This window comes from Etheostoma cragini, chromosome 13 (assembly GCF_013103735.1).
Source record: "Etheostoma cragini isolate CJK2018 chromosome 13, CSU_Ecrag_1.0, whole genome shotgun sequence".
NCBI classification, from domain to species: Eukaryota; Metazoa; Chordata; class Actinopteri; order Perciformes; family Percidae; genus Etheostoma; species Etheostoma cragini.
Genome location: NC_048419.1, coordinates 12,456,811 through 12,482,172, shown reverse-complemented (window position 1 = coordinate 12,482,172; position 25,362 = coordinate 12,456,811). Strand labels below are relative to the sequence as shown.

The following is a 25,362-nucleotide window of genomic DNA, read 5'->3' as shown; positions in this document are numbered from 1 at the left end:
AAAATCTGTGAGGATCATCACTTAGCAGGAAATGGAAATTCACTCTCATGTCACAGACCTGAGGCATTAGAATTAGTTATTACACCCATGTGAGATTGACCACATTTTGGAAAGGTTTTTTTTTAAAGTCAGCACTGCTTTCACTTAACCATGTCTTTATCCAAACTTCGCTCCCTTCTACTCCATGTATGCATAACACATCCTGCCATAAACACTGACACTTTATCCATGCTTCTTATGGATAGCCTTAATAGCTCTGAAGACCAAACTAGGTAGGTTAAATGTCACAAAGATCTTAAAGAAGAGAGAAAATCATGGACAAAAATTTACATTTAGGGGGATTCTCAGGAGGTTTTGTGCATTTTAAAGAAACACTGCAATCAAAATTGTTCTTATTCAAACACGTTTTAAATCATTTTGGTTACATTTTAGCATAGCAAGGCTCCATCAGTTATTCCACTATAGGAAGATATTACAGAAGCAGTGAGAGAAATATCTCAGTCAAACCAAGGACATCATGGCGATCCATGCCACCGCCTGATTTACTTTTAATGAGTTCTGCTCGCATTAGAATCTTTCAGAATTTTCAACACCATCCAATTATAAAAGAAATAGGAAAAAAAATTTAAATTCTTGGAAAATGTATAGTTAAATGTTTCTTTTTGTCAAACCAGCTGTTTTTCTTTTAAAAAAAACAACATGCAAATAGACAAGACAAACATCAGAATTGTAAATTTTGACACAAATACATGCATTCCTTTTTATTCACAAAACCAGTCCAATTTTCTAAACAAATACAAAGATTGGTTATTTTTAAAAGCTGTAGCTACCCAGCAACATAACAAAATCATGAAAATATAACAAATAAACAAACAAATAAAAAAATGTAATCTTGTCTCAGTGCGTTCAGTAGGGTAGACTCAGAACAAGTGCTGTCTCTTACAGTGCTATTGCCCAGAGCAGTATTGGCACATGCTCAGTAGGGCCACAGTAACATAAGGCTGCCAGTTTCACTAAAAGAAAGGTTTGGAAATGCAGAGGAGGGCTGATTGAGGAGATTACAGTAGTGACGGCATCTTCTACCCAGTGAAGAGTCCCTGGAGATCTGCCTGATAACATGACTTTTTTGAGTTTAGTTTAAATTCGAAAATCAACAGTGTCACATTTTCAAACACTTTCTTTGTCTTTCAAAGACAAAGTGTTCCGTCTGAAAACTCGACTCTTCAACAAAACGAATCATGAAATAGACAAGGGTTTAAGTAACATAATTGCGAAGAATTACAATAATGTTTGCCATTAGCCACTAGTTTTGAAATATAGCTGTAAATTTACATTCTCTACACAAGTACTGTATCTTTCCACACATGAACAACATTAACACCAAACACAGAAATTAGTTGATTGTCCACACTCAGTCCGTCATTTCTGTTTCTGGCAATGAACAGTTCCATGTTTAAGCGACAGAAAAAAACCTGCTGGAAAAAGGACAAAAGGTACCAAAATGGAAACATAGAAAAGGGAATGAAAGTTGCCATAGATGCTTTTCTTTAAGCTTCATTTTTGGTTCAAGAAATAAGTAGGTGCATCCATTACCCCGATTGATTTTTTTTTTTTTAGTTCTGCTTTGTTTTTTTGTAGTTTTTTTTATATAATTTTATTTGTTGCTTGTTTGTTTGTTTGTTTATTAGCCAGTGTCTGTTCCAGAGACAATCCAGGAGTTGGCATTGCACTTGATGGCAGAGCTTTGGGTAGGGAGTTGAGGAGGAGTCCTACTGGAACCAACGGAACGCCGCTCCTGTAGGAAGCATCACCTTCTTGCAGAAACAGAAGACAGGGGGGGGGGGGGGGGGGGGGGGGGGGGGGGGGGGGGGGGGGGGGGGGGGGGGGGGGGGGGGGGGGGGGGGGGGGGGGGGTGGTGGTGAGAGAGAGAAGAGGAGGTTGGAGCTGTTAATGAAAAGCGGCACATTTTTTATGAGATTGCAAATATAATCCCAAATCTACTACTTTACTGAGAAGCTATAATTTCTTCAGTTGACAAAGAGGCATACATGGTTTTGCAGTCCTGTTCCTGCATTCTCCGTTGTTTAGGGCTGCAACTAGTGAGTATTGTCTTTATCAATTCATCTATCGTTTGTTTGTTTTTTGCTTAGTGTATGAAACGTAAAAAAAGGGAAAATCTGAAGTCATCAGAGCCCAAGGTTGAGTCTTTTAAATGACTTGTTTTGACCAATCAATGTTCCAAAATTCAAATATATTCAATTTGTAGTGTTAAACAACAGACAAATGGCTGGGTTGGCTTGGTGGGTAGAGCCGGCACACATGTAATGAGTTGTATGCCTCAACGCAGAGGGCCGGGGTTTGAATCTGACCGGTGACAATACCCTGCATGTCTTCACTTTCCCACCTAGCAGTATTATCAAATAAAGGCAGGAAATCCTGAAAATATTAATCTTACAAAAGCAGGACATCTTTACATTTTAGAACGGTGGAACCTGTGCATGTTTAATATTTCTAGTTGACAAATGATTGACATGATTGTTGTCCAACAAGTTAATCGATTAACTTCTGCTCTACTGCTTTCCCCCTGGAGGGGTAGTATGTGTAAAATCTCTGCGTTCTGCATTGTACGGTCCAACAATTGCCCCCCTCTCTCCTCAGCACCATCACAGGAATGGGCTTCAGTCCCGGCTTCACACAAAACCCGATATGCCACATTTATTATTTAACCACCACACACGTTGCTCTCCCACACCATCATCAATGACTATGCAGCTCTCTGTCTCTCGCTCCTCTTTCACTGTGGTTGTCGGTGCCTCTGATTGCACGGAGCAGGAGTGGCACACATGCATGCAGCTGCAGGGCTCAGCAGCAGCCTGCCAGTCAGGAGACAAAGAGCCGCTCATGGTCCCTGGAGCTGCAGCGCGTCTGGCGCCCTGCAAAGTGCAACTCAATTCTCCAACGCGGATTCTTCCGTAAGCCTGCTCTTCCTGGAGCGAGGCAGGAGGAGCTCAACAAACATTTATGCACCCACACACACTCTCACACCAAACCAATATGTATTCAAGTACAGTCACACACCTCCACACACAGTGGCACGTTAACCGACACTCACAAAACACCCCCCATTCACACCAAACAGTGAGACTGTTGAACTAAAATTCTCATGGATAGACGATGGATTCAGATTTCACTTTTGCACCAGTACTCTACGGCAGAGGGCTCAATAGGGATCCATGCGAACTGTGAGATACACACACCCATGCATACGGTCAATCGTATCTAATGGAAAAGAAAACAGAATATGTACTGCATATTAGTGCCATAACCATTCACGTAACTGTGTTGCCTTCTGAAAACATTTTTTTTTTAAATTCTATCTGAATTCTAGTAAAATTTGAAGGAAAAAAAACACTAAAACCCGAATATAATCATACTTAAAATTCAGTGAGTCTTGTTGCAACAATGTCTTGCACAGCTGTAGTGAAATTATGAGTTTTTCAAAAAGGCATCAGAAGCAAATAAGCCATTACTTCAACTTCAAGTTTGTTTGACACTAAAAACAATACCGGCCCTAATTACCTTTCAGGCCCACTTAAACCATTCCACTGCCCTCCAAGTGTTCCTTTGAATGTGATTGTTCATATCTTGACATGAAACCGAATAACTGCAGGGTTCATGCTCCACAGGTATCTTTACTTCCATTTTGAAAGTTTACTCCTGCTGACAAAAATGAAACATTTTCACTCGGGTAAAAAGACTTCAAACGAGGTAATTACTTTGGTGATCTTAGCCAAATATAACCCACACTGTGCTTTATTTCTTGAATTGGCTCAATCAGGAATAATATGACAGCAGAGACACTGAATGCCACTGTGCTGTTCGTAGCCCACATATGCATGGTCCCCTCAGCCTCTCAACTTCATATCAATTCTCAAAGACGTGGCAAATGCATACATATTTTGGAAGTAATTTTTGGTTCAAATGAATATTAATAAGAACCACAGACCTGGAGGTTAACAGCCAACATATTGCCGACATTATGTTATGGTCTGTGTGTTAAGTACCATTGGCCCGTAATCCATCTCTGTGATGACCTTTCTACGCCAGTGCTCAGCTGTTAAGAAGACAGTCAGAGGGCAACAACATATGGTGCTGCCACAGATGTCGAAAACCTGGTTTTAGCCGGACGGACCATGACGTAGTGTGTGGAAAGAAAAACAAACAACGCTTACTTGAACTGTAAATGCTGTTTTTCCTCATTATCAGACATAAGCAATCAATTGAAAAATGGCTTTAGTTCAGGGATAGAAAAACCCTTCCTTCACCAACACTGATTGCACAGGTTCAAACAGATGGAATCTGTGGGTGTGAAGTGGCCAATCACTGAAATCAACGGATGTGTTTTTCACACAAGGCAACTTAAATTTTGTGTTAGCATAACACAAACAATTTGTGTGTAAGATACAACAACAGTAGGAGAAGGAAGCATCCTTAAATTAGTTAACCCGCCACAACAGGGCCCTTAAAATTACAGTACATGTTGTAAGGTGTTACTGATGCAAATTCCTGTAAGTCACTTCAAGTCATCATGAATTCAATTTTTGCCCAGGGCTACCTTCTTGTTATTGTTTTCATGGCTTTACCATCAGCAATTGTTAGAATTCCTTTTTGGACTCCTACATGAAGAAAAAGAAAACCTGACAGGATGAACGGAAAGCATCTCTACATGCAGTAGTGCACGTGGGATGTAACAATGTCTGCAGCTCACAAGGAGCGGAAAAGTGAGCCTTTAAAGCAACTGAGTCAGAACACCATTGATCTCCAGCTGGCATAAACACCTACTGTTTTTCTGGCTGAGGAGGTGAAGCTTTTTCCTCAATCTGCTCTTTCTTCCAGAAGTCAATTGTGATTGATATGTAAATAAGATGATACAATTTCTCTTACTGGACCAAAACATACATCTCGTGGCCAGGGCAGGAGTATTAACACACACATTGTGATCCATCAGTTCAACTCATAAATCCTGTATTAATTTTAATGCACGCCTGGGTCACTGGTGTAAATGGCTGCAACTAACAATTATTTGTGTTGTGTGTGTATATTTGGTTGATGATTTAACTACTTTCTGAATGTTAAGGTTACATATGATGGTTGTTTTTTTGGGTTTCTTGTCCATTATTTTTGACAGGACAAATGAAGACATGAAGGTTGGAGTCGAACCCCGGCCCGGTGCGTGGAGGAGTTAACGTCTATATATGGGCGCATGCTCTACCAACTTACCTATCTGGGCACCCATGTTGGTTATTTTAACAACATGAATTTATTTGATTGAAGTATGGTTAAAACAACTGTTAAATTTAACAAAAGTGTTAGAAAGACAAGTTTTATACACATCGTCTTTTAACCTGCAACTTACAAAACTTGGTGCTTGCTTATTTTTTACAAATAATACCACTTCCTCTCTTTTGTGTAAAGCGCTGTTTGCTTAATGTTCTGTAATCCAGAAGGCAGTCAACAGTCCATGCACCCTGGTTCCCTCACTTTCCTTCTCCCTCTTTCTGTGTCACTTAGACTCCTCTGTCCACTAGAAATGTGTCCCTCTGTCTGCCCAGCAACTTGCCCACACATCCATGTGTCTTGGTGTCACTCTGCGTGCCTGTCAGTTTGCATGAGCCTCTTCTGTCCTGACTGCCTGGTGTACGCAGTCTGGGAGGCAGGAAGGACCATGAGGGAATACGCTACTCCCCTATCTACGGCTGATACTGGCAAAATGGCCCCCACTGGACCACACTAGTATGTCCTGTTGTTAGCTGTGTCTGATAACAACGAAGCACAGTTTTTGACACAACCAATGAATTTCATTACTAAATTATTGTATATTAATATTCTATAAGTAGACAAAGATAAAAACTCAGCCCCTGTCTTTCAATATTTTCAAATATCACCCACCCACAGAACAGTACATCCTGAACATACACGTACAAGTAAAAACAAGATACATTACAACTTCCTAACCCTGAATCTTCTTTCTCTCTGTGTTGAACAGCAGCGCTGAGACTGACACTACTGGAGGGTATTCAGACATGCAGCAGAAAAAAACTGCCTTCCCACTTATTTCTCTCAAATGTAGCATTCCCAAAATAAATCCAGACATCTTCAGCCAGTTAGCTATGAGGTGGCAAAGGCTTCAGCGTGCTAACTCCCCCTCACTTGCCAATTTTACGCTCCTCTTTGAGCTGCCATGAGCTTTCAATGGAAACTGTCAACACCCTTAAAATAAGCACACTGCTGCTGCTGGACTGCACTTGTGTACTGACGCGTATACGCTCACAGGCTCGCACAAACGCGTGAACGTAACCCTTCACGCAAATGATGTAAAACAGAGCCACAGAGCCTTTTTTACTCAAATGTGTGTGTGCGCACAAAAAGCAGTCCAAACAATCTGACAAACTGACCGCAAGACACATGTTAAATAAGTCGTCATGTTCCTTTAGAGATTTCAGACTGAGTATAACAGCAACGGCAGACGGGGATGTGCCGCTATATCTTTGATTGGAGGGGAATGTGACACTCAGGGGCTGTTTGAGCTACAGCTGAGGCTCACTGCAGTTCACTCCGAAAGCCAGGAAGATCTTCTCCTATGGCACAGGTGCCGAATATGGATTAAGAGGAAGCAAGAACTTATCTTACAGAAGCCCTGTTTTAAACACACACAAAAATATATACCGTAACTGACGTTATTACATCATCTACTCATTATTGATATTTGTGATTTACTGCTGACTCTCTCTGCTCTCTCCTGACACAGCACATCTTCCATGAACCACATTCTCTGACATTTAGCTTGTACCGATGACATCACGCTCGCTGACAGTGCGACCCAGGCCGTATTCTCTGATCTAATCAGCTGCTGAACAAGAGCTGTTGACTTAATAACAAAGCCATTCGAGACAACTACTAGACTGCTAATGGGAAATGTATGAGTGGATGAGGACAAATAAAAAGCAGGCAAAATTGGAAATGTACTGCTGTCAGAGCTCTGTGAAGGGGATAAAGGTGAAACTGCAGTAATGTAGAAAATTAAGTTTGTGGCAAAGAGGTAACAAGTTGCAGTCCTCTTTGATGGTTTCCGGATTCAATGACAATACTAGTATGTTTTTAACTTAAAAATTAGGTATTAGTATTTTACATTTTGTCATTTGTGTTGTATACTGTGACTGTAGTCACTTTATCTTTCTTAAAAAAGTCATGCTGTGGGTTGTCAAGTGATTGAGGTTATGGTTTGATTCATGCCTTCTGTGTGGGTAGATGTGCAAAAGCTGCACACTTTGGCACAAAGGTTTTCTGCTTTTTCCCATTGCAATTACTGTATTCACATGCATTTCTGTTTGATGAATGATCCAACTTTAGTGTAATATAATCCACATTTCAGCCAAGTGAAAAATATTAAACCTTCATGCTGACTCTGACATCTGATGGACTAGATCAGACAATGTTTCAGTCTGAGAGCTGTTTTTCCACAATGTTTAGAAAACTACACAGATTTTGTGTAGACATGATCAGGAATGATGATATAGAGAAGTTTTTCCTGCACAAGACGCACAAACTTTTCAAAACACCTATATTGTTGTTTAACAATATTTACAGGTCTAATATTGTCAAGCTGCAAGCAGAGATTAGCCTTGTTATTTCTGATCTGAAAAAGGGAAATTCCTTGATAGGCACATTAAATAAATTAGCAAGTTGTACATATGTTCAGATGTCAGGAGTCCAAAATGTATGCATGGTAATTAGGCCTACAGTACACGATAAAAGTCAATATTCAGCTATTATACTTGGTACTTGGAGGCTTGGCAGGTTTATGGTACCCTGGAGTTTATTTCATATGAGGTGGCCATTGGCAACATCAGCAGACTGAGGTCTCAGGCAGCATGATGACCTATATCAACATCAACATGAATGAATATTCAAGCCCCTTTGGGTTTGGCATCACGGGTGTGAATGACTCGTAGTAGGCCAACTGCCATGACAACATCAAATGCAAATCACAAATTAAATTGCTTTCTATTACAGACATTAAGTCTTACTAAGTGAATCATCAACGGAGACAAATCAAGCCTCTCATTAATTTGCAACTGAACAATACAACAGTGAGAACAGCATGCTGGCTTTCAGACACATTAGTCTAAGTCTCAACTTGTGACAAAGTCATGTTTTTTTCAGTCGCAATGGCCCGTGATGAAAAGCGTGTCAATCCTTCAGTTTCACACTTTCAAAGGAACATGCCACGGTTCTTGAAAGTTTTAACTTATTCACTGTCATACAGATCATGTTTCCATTTTTACCAAGTACTTTTTAAGTGTTTTAAAATGTGCTCTTCTTCGTGACTCAGGCTACCATTGGTTTCCATTTGGCAATCTATGGAAGGAACATTGTTGCCAATTACATTGTAACGTCTAAATTACTGTTGTGTGATGAAAGGCCAACTTTTCACATCAATCTGTGCAGGTGTAAGGACAGATCTTTGGTTCATTTAGTTGGAAGCACAGCCTTAGAAATTACAACAGCATAAATCTGACAACGATTAAACCTGGCACGATCTTCACTGTGATGAACACAAGTCAAGTCCTCCAAACACAAAACTACTGAATCTATTGTTTGTTACTGCCCTTAGGAAGACACATAAGAGTGTTCTGATGTGACGCCATTATTGGCAGGACAACATTATTGGCCTGTGCCTTCCAAAACTGTTGCAAATCACTGTTGGAAAATGCAACAGTTTTATGATGTTTTAATGGTTTTGATTAAGGTCCGATTAGATTTAGGCACACAAACAATTTGGTTGGGATCTTGGAAACACTGTGCTTTGGGTTTAATTCATTACTTACTTAAAGTTAGGGGCCCTATGTTGTCATGGTTATTATTTTTGTTTTTGTTTTCTTGCTGGAAAGTATCCACAACCAAATGTGAACTCTTGGGTAAAAGGGTAAGTAAATCATATACACTAGTGAATGGGCTAAAAAATGCAACAAAAACATGTATATGGCATTTTAAAAGATCTAACCTTGTGTGTGCACAAAATTGTAAATATGTGTAACTGTATTATCGTATTGTTTGGATATTTTCTGCATCAAAGCATGGAAATGACCAGTCGATCTTAAAGCTCCATTAACATCAGTGACCTGAGCTAAACCAGGTGAATCTTACATTTAAAATGGCATCACACTGTACTGTTTTCAGTTTGTGTCAATCAAAATCTTCCAGTAACCAAACCATCCCCTTTAATTAAGGAGCATTTTTTTCAGTGGACGGCCGAAGTCGGCACATGGAGAGAACTTTTTAGCCCACAAACAAGAGGCCAAGCTGTCACCCTCAATCAACATCAGAAAAAGAAAGAAATAAAGCCATTAGCAGTTTGAAGCACAAATCGAGTTTGTGTCAATTAGACCAGGGGCCTTCCTGTTGACACCATGTTACATATCTATCAATTCATTATGTAATGCCAAAGTGACACTATTATTCAATGATCCCAAAAGTTTATTTCTTCAGAGATGCAACATCTGCTGGCATTGTTTTCATGATTGGTTGTTCTGTTGCAGCCAAGCTTAGTTAGGCCACTCAGGTAATGGAGGTAACAGATAGGAAGTTTGGAGGGTCGTTTAGATGAGAATGGGGGGGGCACACTGACACCTGGCACTCCAGATGACAGCTCTGTGCCCTGATGGACATTGTTATATGCACACACATGCACATACCCATGTACACAAACACATACTGTACACATATTCACAATTTCCGTCCACACAAAAAAAAATTGACGCTTACCACATATGCACAAAGAGGATGTACATGTGACCAAGCAGAAAATGCTCTACTGAAGGGAATGCATTGTGTAATCTTTAATTTAAGATAGCAAATTAGCCTTCCAATTAATAGATGTGGGCAGGGTGATTGTGTGGTTATGGTAGACGGATTAAAGACCCCATGGTGCATGCTTACCCTGCACATCACCACCACACTACTCACCACCTGTCATTTCCCTGCTTGTGGAGCCATCCCAACAAAAAACCTCCAGTTCTATTTCCCTTAAAAGGGAATTGTTTTCAGGTGTGAGGCCAAAATGTGTTTGTGGTGTTTGCGGATCTCTCTATCATTATTTTTAAAAAAATCCCGTTCTTCCCTGTGGATCAAATCAAAATTTTAGATCCCACATAGAAAAAGGTATGGCTTAATGGCTCTCTGGTTTCTAACCAGTTTTTGTCAATTTTGCAACCCTGTATTAACTTTCTGTATCAAAACTTGATACAGGCTTGGATTTTTTACACTAAAAGACTGACCCACAATACAATCACTACCCACTTACCTCCAAAGCAGCAGAGGGCTTCTTCTTCAGTTCCTCACATTTGCGAAACTTGCAGATCTGGTGGCCTGTTTTGCGATTCCGGCAGCTGCTGCATTGCTCGCAGTTAATCCGCCGCCGGCAAGGTGGACACATGCCGCAACGTTTTCGCTTCTTTTTACCGGAGTTGATAGCAGAGGCCAGCTCGCTCTGCGCCGGGTACTCGGCCAGGCCGGCCATGTGTAGCGCGCTGTCCGCCAGAAACACTCCAGCCGGCGTCATGATGAAAAGCCCGGGGTTGAAGGGGAAACCACCCCCTACTCCATATGGGAAGTCAACAGGACCACCTACGGCATCCGTAACAGACGTACCCTCCAAGTCGCTAGCCCCCGAGCCTGTGTCTCCGCCGCCAATTCCCACTCCCATACCCCCAGGCAAGAGCATGTGCTCCATTCCGGCCCGCTTTAACAGGGCTGCTGCCTGGGCAAAGTGCAGCAGGCCATTCTGTCCCTCTAGAACCTGTTCTAGGGTCCGGTCCAACTTGGCTGCTGTCAGTGCAGAGACAGTGGGCTGGGGCTGCGGGGGTGGCTGAGGCTTGGCCAAGTGGCTCTTAGTCTCACCATTTTCCTTGTGTCCATTGCTGGTGGCAGAGGAGACTGCTGTGTACTGGGAGAGGGTACGGGACTTTTTAAGGCTCTTACTGAGGGGCTCACTGATGATGCCACTGCGGTTCCTGCGCTCTATAACAGGAGAGTCCTGTTTGGAGTTACTCTGCTCGTGGTCCTCTGTCCGGCCCCCCTCCGACAATCCGCTAGACATGGTCCAGAGCGTATGTGCCTGGGTTGAGGGTGAGGATGGAAAGGGGGCGGGGGTGAGCGAGGAGGGGGAGCAAAGCCCTTTTATTGGTCCGTTCTGTGCCCCGGTGGAAGTGGAGCCTCACTTCAATGGACCAACCAGCCAGCCGACAACAGACAGGCCCCGGAGCCTTCTGCCCGCACTACAGCTCAGCCCTCATCCACGTTCTTCCATGGGCCATCTGGAAACTTTACACAGGGAGAGAAGAGAGGTAAAGGATCACTTTACCAAAACACTGAATCTCAAGAGCTACATTTCCATTTTTTTTATGGGTCAACATTGGCAAATGCAAGACGAATTGATAAGATGATATCTCCTTTTAAGTTGATATGCCAGGAGTTAAGAAGCAACATTAGCATTCATTTGTTATTCCAGCCACCTGAAGAACGTATTCACTCAGTTTTAGCTCTGTTTTAGGTCTTTACCAACTCCAAGGCATGTAAATGATCCATGGTTCACCAGATATTTGCTGTTTGCTGTTTGATTCTGGGCAGATAGTGTACATTTTAGAGCTACCTCCTGCGGCCTAAAATGGCTTTTTGATAGCGGTGAGACATACATACATTGTTATTGTAAAACAATGTCAACATATTGTCAACATAAGAGCACTACAGCAGCTAACAGGTATCGAAGACTAGGTAAACTGACAAACTTTATTTTTATTTCAGTATTAAGCTCAATTGTTTGCATAATTTGACCTTATGTAATATTGTTATTTATTACTTGTCAAATTATAGACATATTTTTCCGCCTGATTTAGGAATCTGGATTTGTTAAGTCTGCGGATTTAGTGTTGAGCTTTTTTTTCAGGCACTTGAACTTAATATCTTTAAAGTTGTATGTCTTTTGATTGCTATCATTTGGTAGAAATTCTTTTCTATCCTATTACTTTTAAAGAGAAAACCTGTGGAGGACTATCGTTTGGCAAAATATTATCTGAAATGGAGTGGCAGTGCTTATAAAAAAGCTTCCCCAAGGCTAGGAGTGAGAGACTCCCCAGAGGAAAGAGATGCATCCATCCACCGGCCTTTAGCATAAGATTCCTGAGACTGCTCATCTATGAAAAGAAAAACTGTGCCGCTACTCTCCTGACCTGTCCATGTTCACAAACAAGCGTACCACCTCCCGCAGAAAAGCTGAGGAAATGGCCGGGCAAGTCCTTATAAGGGAAACAAAGAGAAAGGGAGGGGAAGAGGATGGAGGGGGGGTGTCTGTGCAGTGTGTGGAAATTGGAAGGCCAGAATTAGTGGGAGGTAAAGCTTCAAAGGCAAGAGCACAGCCCCCACATTCTCACCAGCTCAGGGGGATGTGGCGCCAGCGAACCAGAGCCAGCTCCGCAGCCCCTCAGCCCCATAGTTTCAGTTTCTCCTACTACAGCACTGACCAGGGTCCGGTTTCCCTAAGGCATCTCCAACTAACTGCATCTCTGCTCCATTGTGGCTGGATGCATAACAGCACTGCAAATCATCAGAGTGAAACATGGGGCATTTGTGTCTTTATGGAATATTGGACCTGAAATTAGGTATTTAGTGGTCAGTTATGAATACTTAAATGTTTTAAGAGGTTATTTTACGGTTGTAATTTAGCTCTGTGGCAGCTGTGCATTTATCTAAAGTAAATCTGGGTTTCTATGTATACACTAACACATTTCTTGATTAATCATCGCTTGAGAGAATATCAAGATCTGATCCAACTGCTTTATCATTGTTCTTAATACATTAAATGTGATAAAAGACATGGGTTTTCACATAATTGATGAACTGGCATATTATCAATAACTACAAAAAATGAGTTCTCACAACGGCTACAAAGTAACAAAGTTGGCAATCACGTCTCATGAAAACATATCACCGATCAGTTTTAAGATAATAATTCAGCCAGGGAAGTATTATGTGTAGTATTTTGAGCACACGTGAAGCTGAACACAGTGTTACAACCGCTAAATGCTTCAGTTATTTTTCTCAATAAAGTTTTCCCAACCCAACTCCCTACTGCCACCCCATCACACGCAGATAAATGTACTAATAACACACAGTTAAGGTATTTAATGGTCAATAACTATCTTACGATTTGTAAAACAAAAAAAAACATTTTAATGATTTTATTTGAAGTACTCATAGACAGTAACTTTAACATGTGTCATTTTTACACATTACCCAACAAAAATTGCAAACTGTACTTGAAAGGCCAATATTCTGTATATATAAAAACTAAATTTCCACCAAAACAGTGTAGAATGGCAAATTTGTATTGTGCATGTTCACCGGTTGTGAATGCACCACATCACAGTTGTTGTGCTGGTCTACCAGACTGTGTAACCAATAAAAGCATGAGTTACCTATTTTAGACTCACACTCACCCTCCTCTGCAGTGTGTACATCTGCCTTCCATCCTACTGACCTATCCGTCACACTCTCTCCATCAACATCAACCCTGAAAGTGGGATATAGTCTTATGCTAATCAAGCTCCTCCACTTCCAATGTCATGGCTCTTCAGATCCCTTCCCCACATCATTTACAGAGGAGGTTTATGTCCTTATGTGAACTGTGTCCTAAACCATGACTGCTTCTTGTACTGAGAGTGTCAGCGTCATACTGCTGAAACCAGATAATTGGTGTCGTTTTGTCCTTTAAGCATGTTTACTCAATTTCCTGTAATGCTATAGACTTAATCCTGTGTTTCACATTAAAGCCTTACACCTCAGATTTCTTTGAATTGACCTGACATGAGCACTGTAATTAGTAAGCACATATATAAGCCTACAGTGTGAGAGCTGCAATTCTTGCACCTCAAGCTTTCTCAACATAAAAATAGGTGTTAGCTATAGCTGGTTTTTCCCTAAGTCTTTTTTCAACGTGCTACACAGGATTGGGGGACAGAGATAAAGATCTGGATACAAATAGTCTAAATACTAAATCCAGTCCTACAGCCTTTCGTGGATTGACCAATGAACTCAGCGGGACGTTGTGGAGTGCAGGTGTGGCCTGAGAGGTATGTTCTGACCCTACGATTAAAACATGTATGCAAAAAACTGGTGGCCTCTTGTTTAGGTAAATGCAAAAATGTATTAATAACACATTTTGAATTGTTTCTTTAAAGGTCCCATGACATGGTGATTTTGTGTGCTTTTATATAGACCTTAGTGGTCCCCTAATACTGTATCTGAAGTCTCTTTCTTGAAATTTAGCCTTGATGCAGAAGTACAGCCACTAGAGCCAGTCCCACAATGATCTGGCATTAGGACGTGCCATTCCTGTGTCTGTAGCTATTGAGGAGGAGAGGGGGCCGGGGTAGAGGTAACCTTGCTCCTTATGACCTCATAATGGGGATGATTCCAGATCAGCATATCAGAGCTTTCATTTTCTCAAAGGCAGAGCAGGGTACCCTGCGCTCGGTTTACACCTATCGCCATTTCTAGCCACCGGGGACCATAGGCAGGCTGGGGGAACTTATATTAATGTTAAAAAAACACATAAAGCTAACATTTCATACCATGCGACATTAAATGCCTCTTCTTTATTGTAGTCTAAACTGAATCTGTTTTGTCAGTTTGATACATTTTCAGGAAAGTAAAATGGAGTGCTGGATAATTGCTCTGGTTTAAATAGTCAATAAGTCATTAAGTGTGAACTGAAAAGATATAACACAATGCTCTTAATGTGATTATAAATGTGAATACACTTAATTCCAGCCTGTGGAATCTGCTGAGGGATGTCAGTTATTTGTCTCTTTGTGGACACTTTGTCAACAGCAGCTTATCTGCCGAACCTGACAATGTGTCAAAAAGTGGTTAATAAATGCCACACATGTTGATACATGATATATGGGTATTAATTTGTGTGTGAAGCTTGATTTTGTGGAACCAGGTAATTGCTTATGCTTGAATCTGGGTTCACATACACTGTAGCTGTTATGTTAGTGAACATGTATACATTATTTTCAGTCATGAAAAGCAGAATGGAGTGTTGTGTGAGTTTGAGATTTGGTGTTTTTATCCAGATATTCCGAATACTGGATTGATCATTTGAGAGAAATTCTGTTTTTGCTGTCTCTCTGTTTGCTACTTGACAATGCTGCCTGTAAATAGTTCCCCCAGCCTGTGTATAGGTTTGTTTGTTTGTTTGTATCTGTTAATTTGCATTAATCTTGCAGCTCAGAGACAGACACTCAAATTTAAGAAAAGGTTCAACATTTTGGGAACTACATTTATTCGCTTTCTTGCAGGGGTTAGAAGAGATATCGACATTGATGTCTGTACTCTAAATCCAGGAGACAGTTAGCTTAGCATAAAGAATGGAAACAGCTAGCCTGGATCTGCTGAAAGGTAACAGCTAACGCTCATCAATTACCATGTGCTATTCAGTTTGTTTAATCCATACAATAACCAAAGTGTAAAAACAACAATTTTCTGTTTGTGGGTAATGTGCTAAACAAATTATTGGCAACAAACAGTTGCCAGGCAACCAGCGGAGACTCCAGGAAGTAACTGATCCTGGTCATGAAATAGTAACCCTCAGTAAAACATCAAGCTGTCTTTTTTAGCAGGCTGCTAGCGGTAGCTTCATACTTAGCATACAAAAACGTAAGAGGTATCAATCTTTATTTTACTGTAACTCTGTGAAGTGAATAACTTTTCCTTTACGCCATAAAGAACAAATATGATTATTAGGCTACATTCTGTATGCCTGTGGATTAATCGCTGGAAAAAGCAGAAGTCTTCATTTTAATTAATTAATTATTATACAAAATCTTTCAAGCTTAAATCACTGGTGAATTTAGTAGTACTTTAATAGATAATACTGTACATTAATTTCTAACAGCCACAGTGATCACAGTGATGACTTAATGTTGTCAGCACTATGATGCTTGTATGAGCATGAACAGCTCGTCCAACACTCACATGCAGCTTTCAGCTTGAAATCAGCTTCAAACTTTTCAAAGGTTTCCTCAAATAAACCATTTTTATAAAGGTGTGGATAAAAATGAATGTCAGTCCACAATATAGTGACAGCTGACTGAAGGGTGAACGGTTGGTTGGTTCAGTAGTTCAAAAGTTTTGATCAATAGGGGAAAGAGAAATGAAGGAAAGCATTATGTGTGTATACATTTCCCATTGATATTAAGATTGTAGCCCAATGATTCAGAGCACAAATCAAAACATGGAACAGAAACACTGAAAAAAAACTCCCAGGAATCTAGGATGTTTTTCTCTCATGGCTGTTTAACTAATTACCACACATTGACTTGGTCCCCACAACAGGTTGATATTACACATGAAGTCATTTAGTTTGAGTATGTGATGAACACATTGAAAGGATAAACTTAAGGTGCGATCCTATGCAACTTTGATTAAATTAACCAATTCCCATATATCACGTTTGATAGGACAATACACCTCTTTCGTCCAATGAAGTAGGCCAACTCTTGGATACGTTTCTGACGTCACTGCATGCGCAGGTGCCAGGTAATTGCAGTCAGCTTTTTAACGGAGGTGGGAAAATATTGTCTAATTTCCTGCAGGGTTATGAGGCATCTGGCTCGCCACAAACTCCGTATCAGCTGAGTTATACACCTCTGGAGAAGCGAGAATACTTAATCCAGACGCGCTGTCTACATTCTCTATTCCTCCCACCTCCTGTCGACTGACGCGCGCACACGGACACGCACACCCTCCCTCGTGCATAGGTGCATACACACGCAGACGCACGAGCAGAGGAAGTTAAAAAGCCTGGTGAAAATAATAAGACTCACGTCTTCATCCATTGTCCGTAACCTGCTGCGTCTTATTCTTCCTAATGAGGCTATATACGCTCACAAAAAAAGTTAGTGGAGATAAATAACCAAGCCGTGCATACTGTGACTCCAAATTATTCATAAACATGTGGAGCACATGGACCTGCAATCCTGGTGGTGGTTCGCAGGAGGGGGGATAACTGTAAATCTCCGCGGTGAAAGCTGCTGTACCTGGAAACTTTCTAATAATGCCCGGAGAAAAGAAAAATAATGACATTTTTAAAAAGCCAATTCTTTACCTGTCGTTCCGAGAGTAGAACAAGACATCTGTTTCGGCTACTAGTGTTTGTTGTTAGGGTTAAACAAAAGTTTCATTTGAGGCTACACAGGGTGACGATCAGGAAGAGTCTGTTGTCAAATGTAAGCCTGATCCGACTCTAATGCGCGTTGATCATTATGTATCGTTCATTAGCGCCAAGTTTAGTGCGCGTCATTAACAGCTGATTCGCAATGAAGCATCGGGCGTTTGGTTCCCTGTTCTACCGATCCGCATCGGGAGGACTTTTTAAATAAAGAGAAATGAAGATTGTTCTTGAAAACCTGACAGCAGCTTTTTAAATACCCCCTTCACCCAAGCACTGTTGTTAAGAATCATTACCTGTCCAATCCCCCGCAATTATAAAACCTTCATTTTATTGTTTTCCACCAAGAAATTGGAGATCCAAATAGCTGGCTTTTGTCTGGACTCAGCGATCTATGAGCACGGTAGCCTATCTGCGGTACCATCATATGGTCTGCAGGCGCACATTTGAGGACATAACCGACAGAAGAGCGCCGGTTCACCCCGCTTTAACTTGATCCATTTAGAAGATGACATCCCAACTTTCAGAAGACTTCAACAAAGTACGATCCCCCCCATCACCAACCCGCCCCCCTCCCCTTCCATGTATCTGCATATTTGCAAACACGGGCCCGTTCTATTCGCACCTACCAAAGCAGATCCGAGCCGAGGGGAGGGCTCCCACAGTCCGAGCGGTCCGTCTCTCAGCCTGCCGTGCAGAATGGTGACAAAAAAAAAAAGAAGAGGGCAGAAAAAAAGCTTATTCTCCGCTAACAAAATCCTACAGAGTGCCTGTCTGTTAATGACAAATGTGAAAAGAAAAAAAATATTCACCGTGAGTTGTCTCGGAAAAGCGTACTTTCTCTGAAGCTGAGCGCGTGGGTTCCCCCAGCTTTCTCGGTCCTTGCAATCCCACCTCTACATCCCCGCTTGCCGAGAGGAACATGCAAACACATTTCATAGATTTTTGGAGCTTCGCGGAAAAACCGAAGTGGACTTTTCTGTGGCGCGCGTGTTTCAGCCGAGGTAATAATAAACGGAGAGGCCGCGAGGTTCAGTGTGATCTCAGGACAGCTGAGGGGGAGAGGTGTTGATTCAAAATAAAACTGAGGGCTCCACTCTGCCTGGATGATTACTTTCTGTATGTCTCTTTAATAATGCTTCTGCGAGGGGGTTTAAAAAATAAATAAATAAACTGCCTGGGTGTGCAGGGATGGATTTTGTTTTATGATTAGAGGATAAAACATATGATAGGCCCAATTAACTAAATTTGTTTTAAGTGTGTAATGTCTCATTGTTGTGACAAGTGTGATTTTGAGTATTGTGTTTTCTCGTTTCTCGGGGTTGATGCAGGGGGGTGGAGGGTAAACACTCAGTTCACCCATCAGTGTATTTGGAGAATATAGTTTATAGACCATGCAAGGCAGACCTATCCCCACCCGCTCCTCCTCGCGCTCAGCCAGAGTCCATTCCACCTCTTTCGGCCGTCCCGTCTGCTGGCAGGCGGCCAATCCAAGTGTGGAAATGACACCGCCAGGGCGGCAGAGATTTTCCTTCATTTCTCTCCTTCCCGATCGCAGACTGGCTGACATTGGCTAGAAAGTGGAGAAGCTCGTCAGGGACAATCAATGCGAATCGATCGAGCTGTGCGGTTGAGGCTCCAGAGCTGGAAAATATCGCGGCAACTGAAGAGAGAGAGAGAGAGAGAGAGAGAGAGAGAGAGAGAGAGAGAGAGAGAGAGGAGGGGGTGTTTTACCAACTCTGCCAGTAGCCAACCAACCTCCATGCAAACAAATATGCTCTGGCTCTCATAAACATGACACTTACATAGTATGTATACTAAAGTCAAAAAGCCAGCAAATACGTAATTACGCACAGGATTTCTGTTCCAAACTTATAAACAGTAGATTTGATGTAGGCTTTTGAGTGTAAAATCATCTAAAATAATGACGTAAAATAAATCACCTTAAAGGTCCCATGGCATGAAAATGTCACTTTATGAGGTTTTTAAACATTGCGTTCCTTAGCCTGCCTATGGTTTCCCAGTGGCTAGACATGGTGATAGGTGTGCACCGAGCCCTGGGTATCTTGCTTTGCCTTTGTAAAAATGAAAGCTCAGATGGGCCGACCTGGAATCTTGGTCCTTGTGAGGTCATAAGGAGCAAGGCTACCTCCCTTTTCTCTGCTTTGCCCGCCCACCTGCTTTGGCCCACCCATGAGAAAGAGAGAGACATCATGGCTTTCAAACAAGCAATGTGGCAGTTGGTCAGTTAGGCAAGGCCACACCCCCATTAAAGACAGTATAACACACATCATCCATATTAATGATTCAGCATAAAATTGTTATGCATGATGATTTTGGAAAATGCTTTAAATTCATCATGACATAATGAAGAACCAAATTCTGTTTAAAAACGTCTTCAGATGAGATCTATTTTCAGTACCAATGCAAAAGTGTTGTCTTCGTTGTTGTTTTTAAATATGGGTATCTCGTTTTGGAGTGAACATTATTAGTCGCAGTAGTATTAAATGAATCCTAATTAATTCCTCTCCAAGATGTGTTTGAGAAATCTACTTGGATTTGTACATTGACACTTCCACAGAGCTGTTCCACTTTAAAAGCTGCATGTGTTTAAAATGTAGCTGTTACAAATGTTGTAACAGCTACATTTGATATATAATTTTGTAACAAGGCAGAGTTCATATAATGTAAATAAATAAAGATATAAACTTAAAGAGATATGGGTATAAATATGGGTATGAAGGATAAGAGAAATAGGTATAAATATAGGTATAAAGCTAGTATGCTGTGTTAGCATGCTTACATTTGCTAATCAGCTGAGGCTGATGAGAATGTCATAAGCTTTGCAGGTATTTAGTTACAAGCCAAAGTGTTGGACAACTTGAAATTTTGACATGTTAATTGCGCCAGATTAAAAGTCAGAGGATCACTATAGTTATTACAATATTCTTAGAGGAAACGAATGTATGTATTACATTTCTTGTTGAAATCTTTGAGTGGGTTCAAAAGTGGTGTACCGACCACCCTACACAATGCAGAGAGCCATGGCTAATAACACTACTGCTACAGGTATTTCATTATTTGACATGCAGTACACATTTTGGGAAATTGATATCGATATTAAGTTAGCACTTGTTGGTGTGATATTCATAGACTATGTAAAAAACTGTTTTCATTTTAGGGGTTTTCTGAACTAGTCATTTCCCGGTAAATCCTCATACACACACATACGGCCCAAAAGTGTGTCATGTGTATGGACAAAGTTACCCGTGATGCAACAACAAACACTAGTATGAACCAGATGTTGTCATCTCCATGTTTTTTTGAGTCCAGTTACTTTTGTCTTACGTTTCTTCTTTTTTTTTGTATGTTTCTATTCAGGGTTTTAGATAATTTCACTGTAATCATATACATTGTGTGAACAGGAATAATTTTGCCTCTGTAAAACCCACTCTGACCACATTCTCTTTCTCTTTTGTAGCATTCCATATGTCCTCCCTTTTGACCTTCTAAAGTCCTCTATTGCCAGTATGAAACGGAGGAACATTACATTGTAGTCTGCAATCGCAAGTTGCTTTCATAGGTTGAAAAGAGGGTCAAAAGAGAGAAATCAGGAGAGAGAAGGAGAGTCATGCATGGATAGATGGGTAGGAGGGAGCAGCAAGCTGTGACTCTTGGACATGTTCTGGTGGGTGCACTGAACCCCGGAGGCTGCAGCCACACTCAGCTCTTTGTTGTTTTCGTTCTGCACAGGGAGGCACGGTACTTTCCTGAGCTGGGGAGGAGGATTAGTGTTGCATGGCCTCCATCCCCAGCTGCACACATGACCAACACCATAGGAAAGCCCCCGAAGACGTCCCAAAAGAGGTACATAAGGAATGAAGGGAGCAGGATGAGGCATAAACATCAGCTTTCCCAAATACTGAGGAATGTTGCAACCCTGTAAACCCTCCAAATGATCACTGCAACACACTTTCAACATCCCACTTAGTTCAGAAAGACTGGCTTCCTGTTTTTCTAATTGTTTCTATTGTGTCTATCTCTGCATACCCATAGACATGTTCTTTGTTCTCCTATTGTTCAGCAGCAAGAACACAGACTTGTTACATCCTCTAACCCTCTAACCCTTATCCTCCAGGCCAACCCCACATAATGTACTATCTATCTATCTCTTTTTATCAGAAGTGATTTCTAATATTTGACAATGTATAGTCTTGAAAGATGCCTGCGATTGCTGAATTATGATTTAATGCATTTGTCGTCTTGTTGCTGAACATTTTGAGTCCAGGGGAACTAGTATTGAATCATATTGTTATTAATAGAATTACATTTACAAAAGCATCCCATCCCAAACATGTGTGAAACATGACATCTACTGGCAACAAACAAGGTCCTCGCTCTCTCCTATTGGCTGGTGTTGGATTCCAGCTGATGTCACTTCCTGTAGAATACCATAGATCGTCTGTCACCAAATTTAACCAGCTGCATGAGCAGAGTTTTCCAGTTTCTTCTCACAACCTCGCAACCTCCAGGAAGTCAATGAGTTCAAAGAGAAACAGTTTCAGCACGGAACTGCACGTAAAACTTTAACCTGTTTTTACATTTTGATGTTTGTGCAAATCAAACAAACAAGATGCAGTGTGTTAATGGTGAGTTGTAGAGGTGCAGATAGGCGTGTTGTTTCGCCTTGAAGTGAGCCAGGTTAGCTGTTTATCCTTCTCTTTTCTTTCTGCTTATGATCTTCATGCTAAGCTAAGCTAAATGCCTCCAGGCTCCAACTCCATAGTTAATGCACAGATACCTACGAGGGTACTATCTTCATATCTATTTCTTGGCAAGAAGGTGGATAAGCGCATTTACCAAAAGCATAACTATAACTTACCCAAAAGAAGTTAATCTAAAGGCAATTTGCATAATAAAACAATCTTGTTAAATTATTTGTGTGTTTATGGTTGTACTACAGTTTTAGAAATAGGCCTGGTTTGGGGCCTGCAATGTAACCAAAGCAATGAGATCAAGCCAGTGACTTTCTACCATTAGACAGCACATATAACTCAAGTCAATCAGAATAAAACAAACTCACTCTGTCTCAAATGAATCCAGATAAGGTGATCTGAAAGTGAGAAAATTACCAAGTAATTTAAGAAGGGTATATAAACAAGGGGCTGTGCAAGTGGCATGAAAAGAGAAATAAATATATTCATTTTATAGTAATATACTTTTGATGACATTTGATGGCATTTTGCTTGAGATGTAATTGAATCACACACAACATGGCTTGGGATTTCATTAATGACCTGTGCGTTTGATGTGACTGCAAAATAACTGTGAGTTAATTATGTGGTAACATCTGAATAAGCTTCAGTATATGATGTTGGAATAGGCCGTTTTCTCCTAGCACTGTGCCAGGAGAGCATGCCAGTAAAAACAGTATTTAAATGAGGGGTCAAAAAATGTAGCTGCAACAGTCAATGTCACTGCAGAAATACTCAACACCTGAGAACCAGATTTATTATGTAAATCTCATTTAAAACTGTTTTACACACTTTGCACTCTGTACATGTGACAGTTAGTCCGTCAATTACAGATGTCATTTCAAAGCAACGTAATGCTTTTTAGGGCATTATATCAGATTTGGCAGTTAGTTATGTTTGTGTGTTATGCATAGGATTAAATAATTATATGATGATAATTTAGATCTCAATACTGAACTGCATCTCCGGTTTACCTGTTCCAGCAATGTAGGCATCTTCAACAAGGCAGCAAGGACACACCATTTCCATCCAACCCACTCAATTGTGTCCCCAAAGTGTTAGGCTTGTTCATCAGGATGGGAACATACACCACAAAATCTCTAAGTTCTTCACGCCTTTTGTGAGTCTCACAGTTCCATGCTGTAGAGAGCCGCTGCCTGATGAGCAACACTGGCTCCATTTCTCAAGATTTATTACTCATCCTGCTGCTATTCACAAGCTCAGCCTCAGCTGTCAGGAAGCGAGTGGCTCTATTGTCTTGACTGACAGTATGAGGACAAAAAGCATGACAAAATTCCATCAACAACTGTTTAGCTTGTACCACTAAATAAGTAGTGTCATAGCTTTCTCAAATGATCATGTCTCTAAATGTGAAGCAGCAAACACCGCCACTCCTGTAGCAGTACCAGTCAACCAGCTGTTGCTGTCGTTGCAGTTAAAATCAGGGTTAGGGCCCCATCTAGTGGCAGGTCCTACAGAGGCTGTCTGAGAAACTTCATTTAGAATAAATCACATTAAATAATAACTAGGACTAGAGATGGCTATCAATAATGTGTGCTTTTTAGGTAATAAACGAATCATTCCAGTAATACTCTGTGATTGCTCAAGCAGTCTTTTACCCCATGCTGCTTCTTAATAGTTCAAAATGTAGCACCATGCTCTTCCTACCTCCTTCTGCTTTCAGTCACGCTCTTTTAAAAAGAGCTTTTACTGTTTTTAAGAAAGGGACAGACTAGTTACCAAAGGTTGGGTTAGTTGGGTGAGTTATTCTTGTTCAAAATGTTATAAATCAACGAATATGGACAATAGTTATTTCAGGTTTGTTACAGTGAAGACAAGGTGCGCTAATGTTGGTTTTCATGATGTCCATGCATTTAAGACAAATGATGGTAATCTTAGATAGCGGTCATATTTATTTCTACGTAGCTTTTTGGGTGGGTTTTATGGCCTTTAATCGACAGGTCAGCTTGAAGAGAGGAAAGGGCAGAGAGGTGGGAGGATGACATGGAGAAGGACTATGGATTTGAACCTCAGCCGCTGCCAAGGACTCAGCCTACAGGGGCCCACTCTGTTGGGTGAGCTAGAGGTCGCACCGTGTAGCTTTTTTAGTAACACATCTAAAATCTGAATGCCAAGTGGGAAGATTTTTAGGACAAGGAATCTAAAAGTCAACTTTTCAATTCTATAATGTTCAGTGTGTAAACATTGCCAGCTTGCATTTGCAGTGATTAAGGCCTACAGTGTATTTACATCACATTGTTCCAATAATTGCATCATCATTAGTTTTCATACGATCCCAGTGTCACTATGTCGCATGAGTGGATGACAAATCACATGGCTAAAGGTCAGTTAAAAAACATCAAGAAAAAGTTAAACCGAGTTAAACAGAAGGAACATACACATTTGACCTGTCTGTGACATGAAATAATCCATTTAAAAATGCAAGAGTTATACATTAACGGGCTAGTGTCTTAAGTGACATGTTTTATGAATAGTTCATATTTTATTCAATGCATTATAATAACATTAGAGCAACTGATAAACTGTACAATTTACCCAAATAGTGAACACAATACCTGCAGAAAGTTTGTGTAAAACTAACATTTTGGATGAATTTAGAGCAGAATATATTCTGTATATATTGCATTAGAAAGGAGTTGTCCTGCTATTTTCAGGAACCTTTAATACAATTCTCTGTATTATGTTTTTTTTTAATTTATTTATTAACAACCATACATACTTAATAGGCTTATTTTTTCAGTTTTTTCTTCAACCTGACACTTGACTCTTGTTCCATTTGCTCTTTGGTAGTTTTAAATGTTTTTTTTTCTTTTCAGGTTAAAAGGCCAACCTTTTTTAAAAGTTGTCTTACAGCCTTAAAATCCACAAGGCGCATCACTACTCTGTGAAGTTTTGGATTCAAACTTTAACTTGATTTCTCACATTGATACGGTTTTCCAAAACAGTTTTCATTTGTTAGAATAAAATCATTCAAGGGTTATGACTATGGCTAGTAGTTTGTGTAATGGTCCCCAGATGGTGTGTCTCATGGTTGGCTAAATGAAGAATGAGATGGGAGCAGTCCACACTCAGAGGTTAAATGGCCACTTTCACATGAAGTGCCACAATGTTCGTACATAAATAGTATTTGTGAATTCATATTTTTTAATTTCAATCGTGTGCATCCTATATATGTCATGTATGCACTGGACCACAATTCAGACAATAGATCTAGGCTAATTAACAAATGATTATAAAAGTTCTGGTTGTACAGCAGAAAAAATTAGCCCACTCATCAGAAAATGTATTTATTGGAAT

The 25,362-nt window shown here is 40.6% G+C and overlaps 1 protein-coding gene across 4 annotated transcripts; it reads right to left on the bottom strand.

The window, feature by feature from the left end:
- Positions 1-389: 389 nt before the first annotated feature.
- cxxc5a (CXXC finger protein 5a) lies at positions 390-18,338 on the bottom strand. Of its 4 annotated transcripts, none has more exons than XM_034890261.1 (4): positions 18,103-18,338; positions 17,916-17,977; positions 10,364-11,382; positions 390-1,814 (listed from the first exon to the last, which is right to left on the bottom strand). In XM_034890261.1, the coding sequence occupies exons 3-4, from the start codon at positions 11,156-11,158 to the stop codon at positions 1,770-1,772; spliced, it is 840 nt and encodes a 279-aa protein (XP_034746152.1). In that variant the 5' UTR covers positions 11,159-11,382; positions 17,916-17,977; positions 18,103-18,338; the 3' UTR covers positions 390-1,769. The 4 variants fall into 4 exon arrangements, with proteins under 4 accessions (XP_034746152.1, XP_034746151.1, XP_034746150.1 ...); XM_034890260.1 differs by having other exon boundaries at positions 17,920-17,977; XM_034890259.1 differs by having other exon boundaries at positions 17,920-18,259.
- Between the last annotated feature and the right edge of the window lie 7,024 nt (positions 18,339-25,362).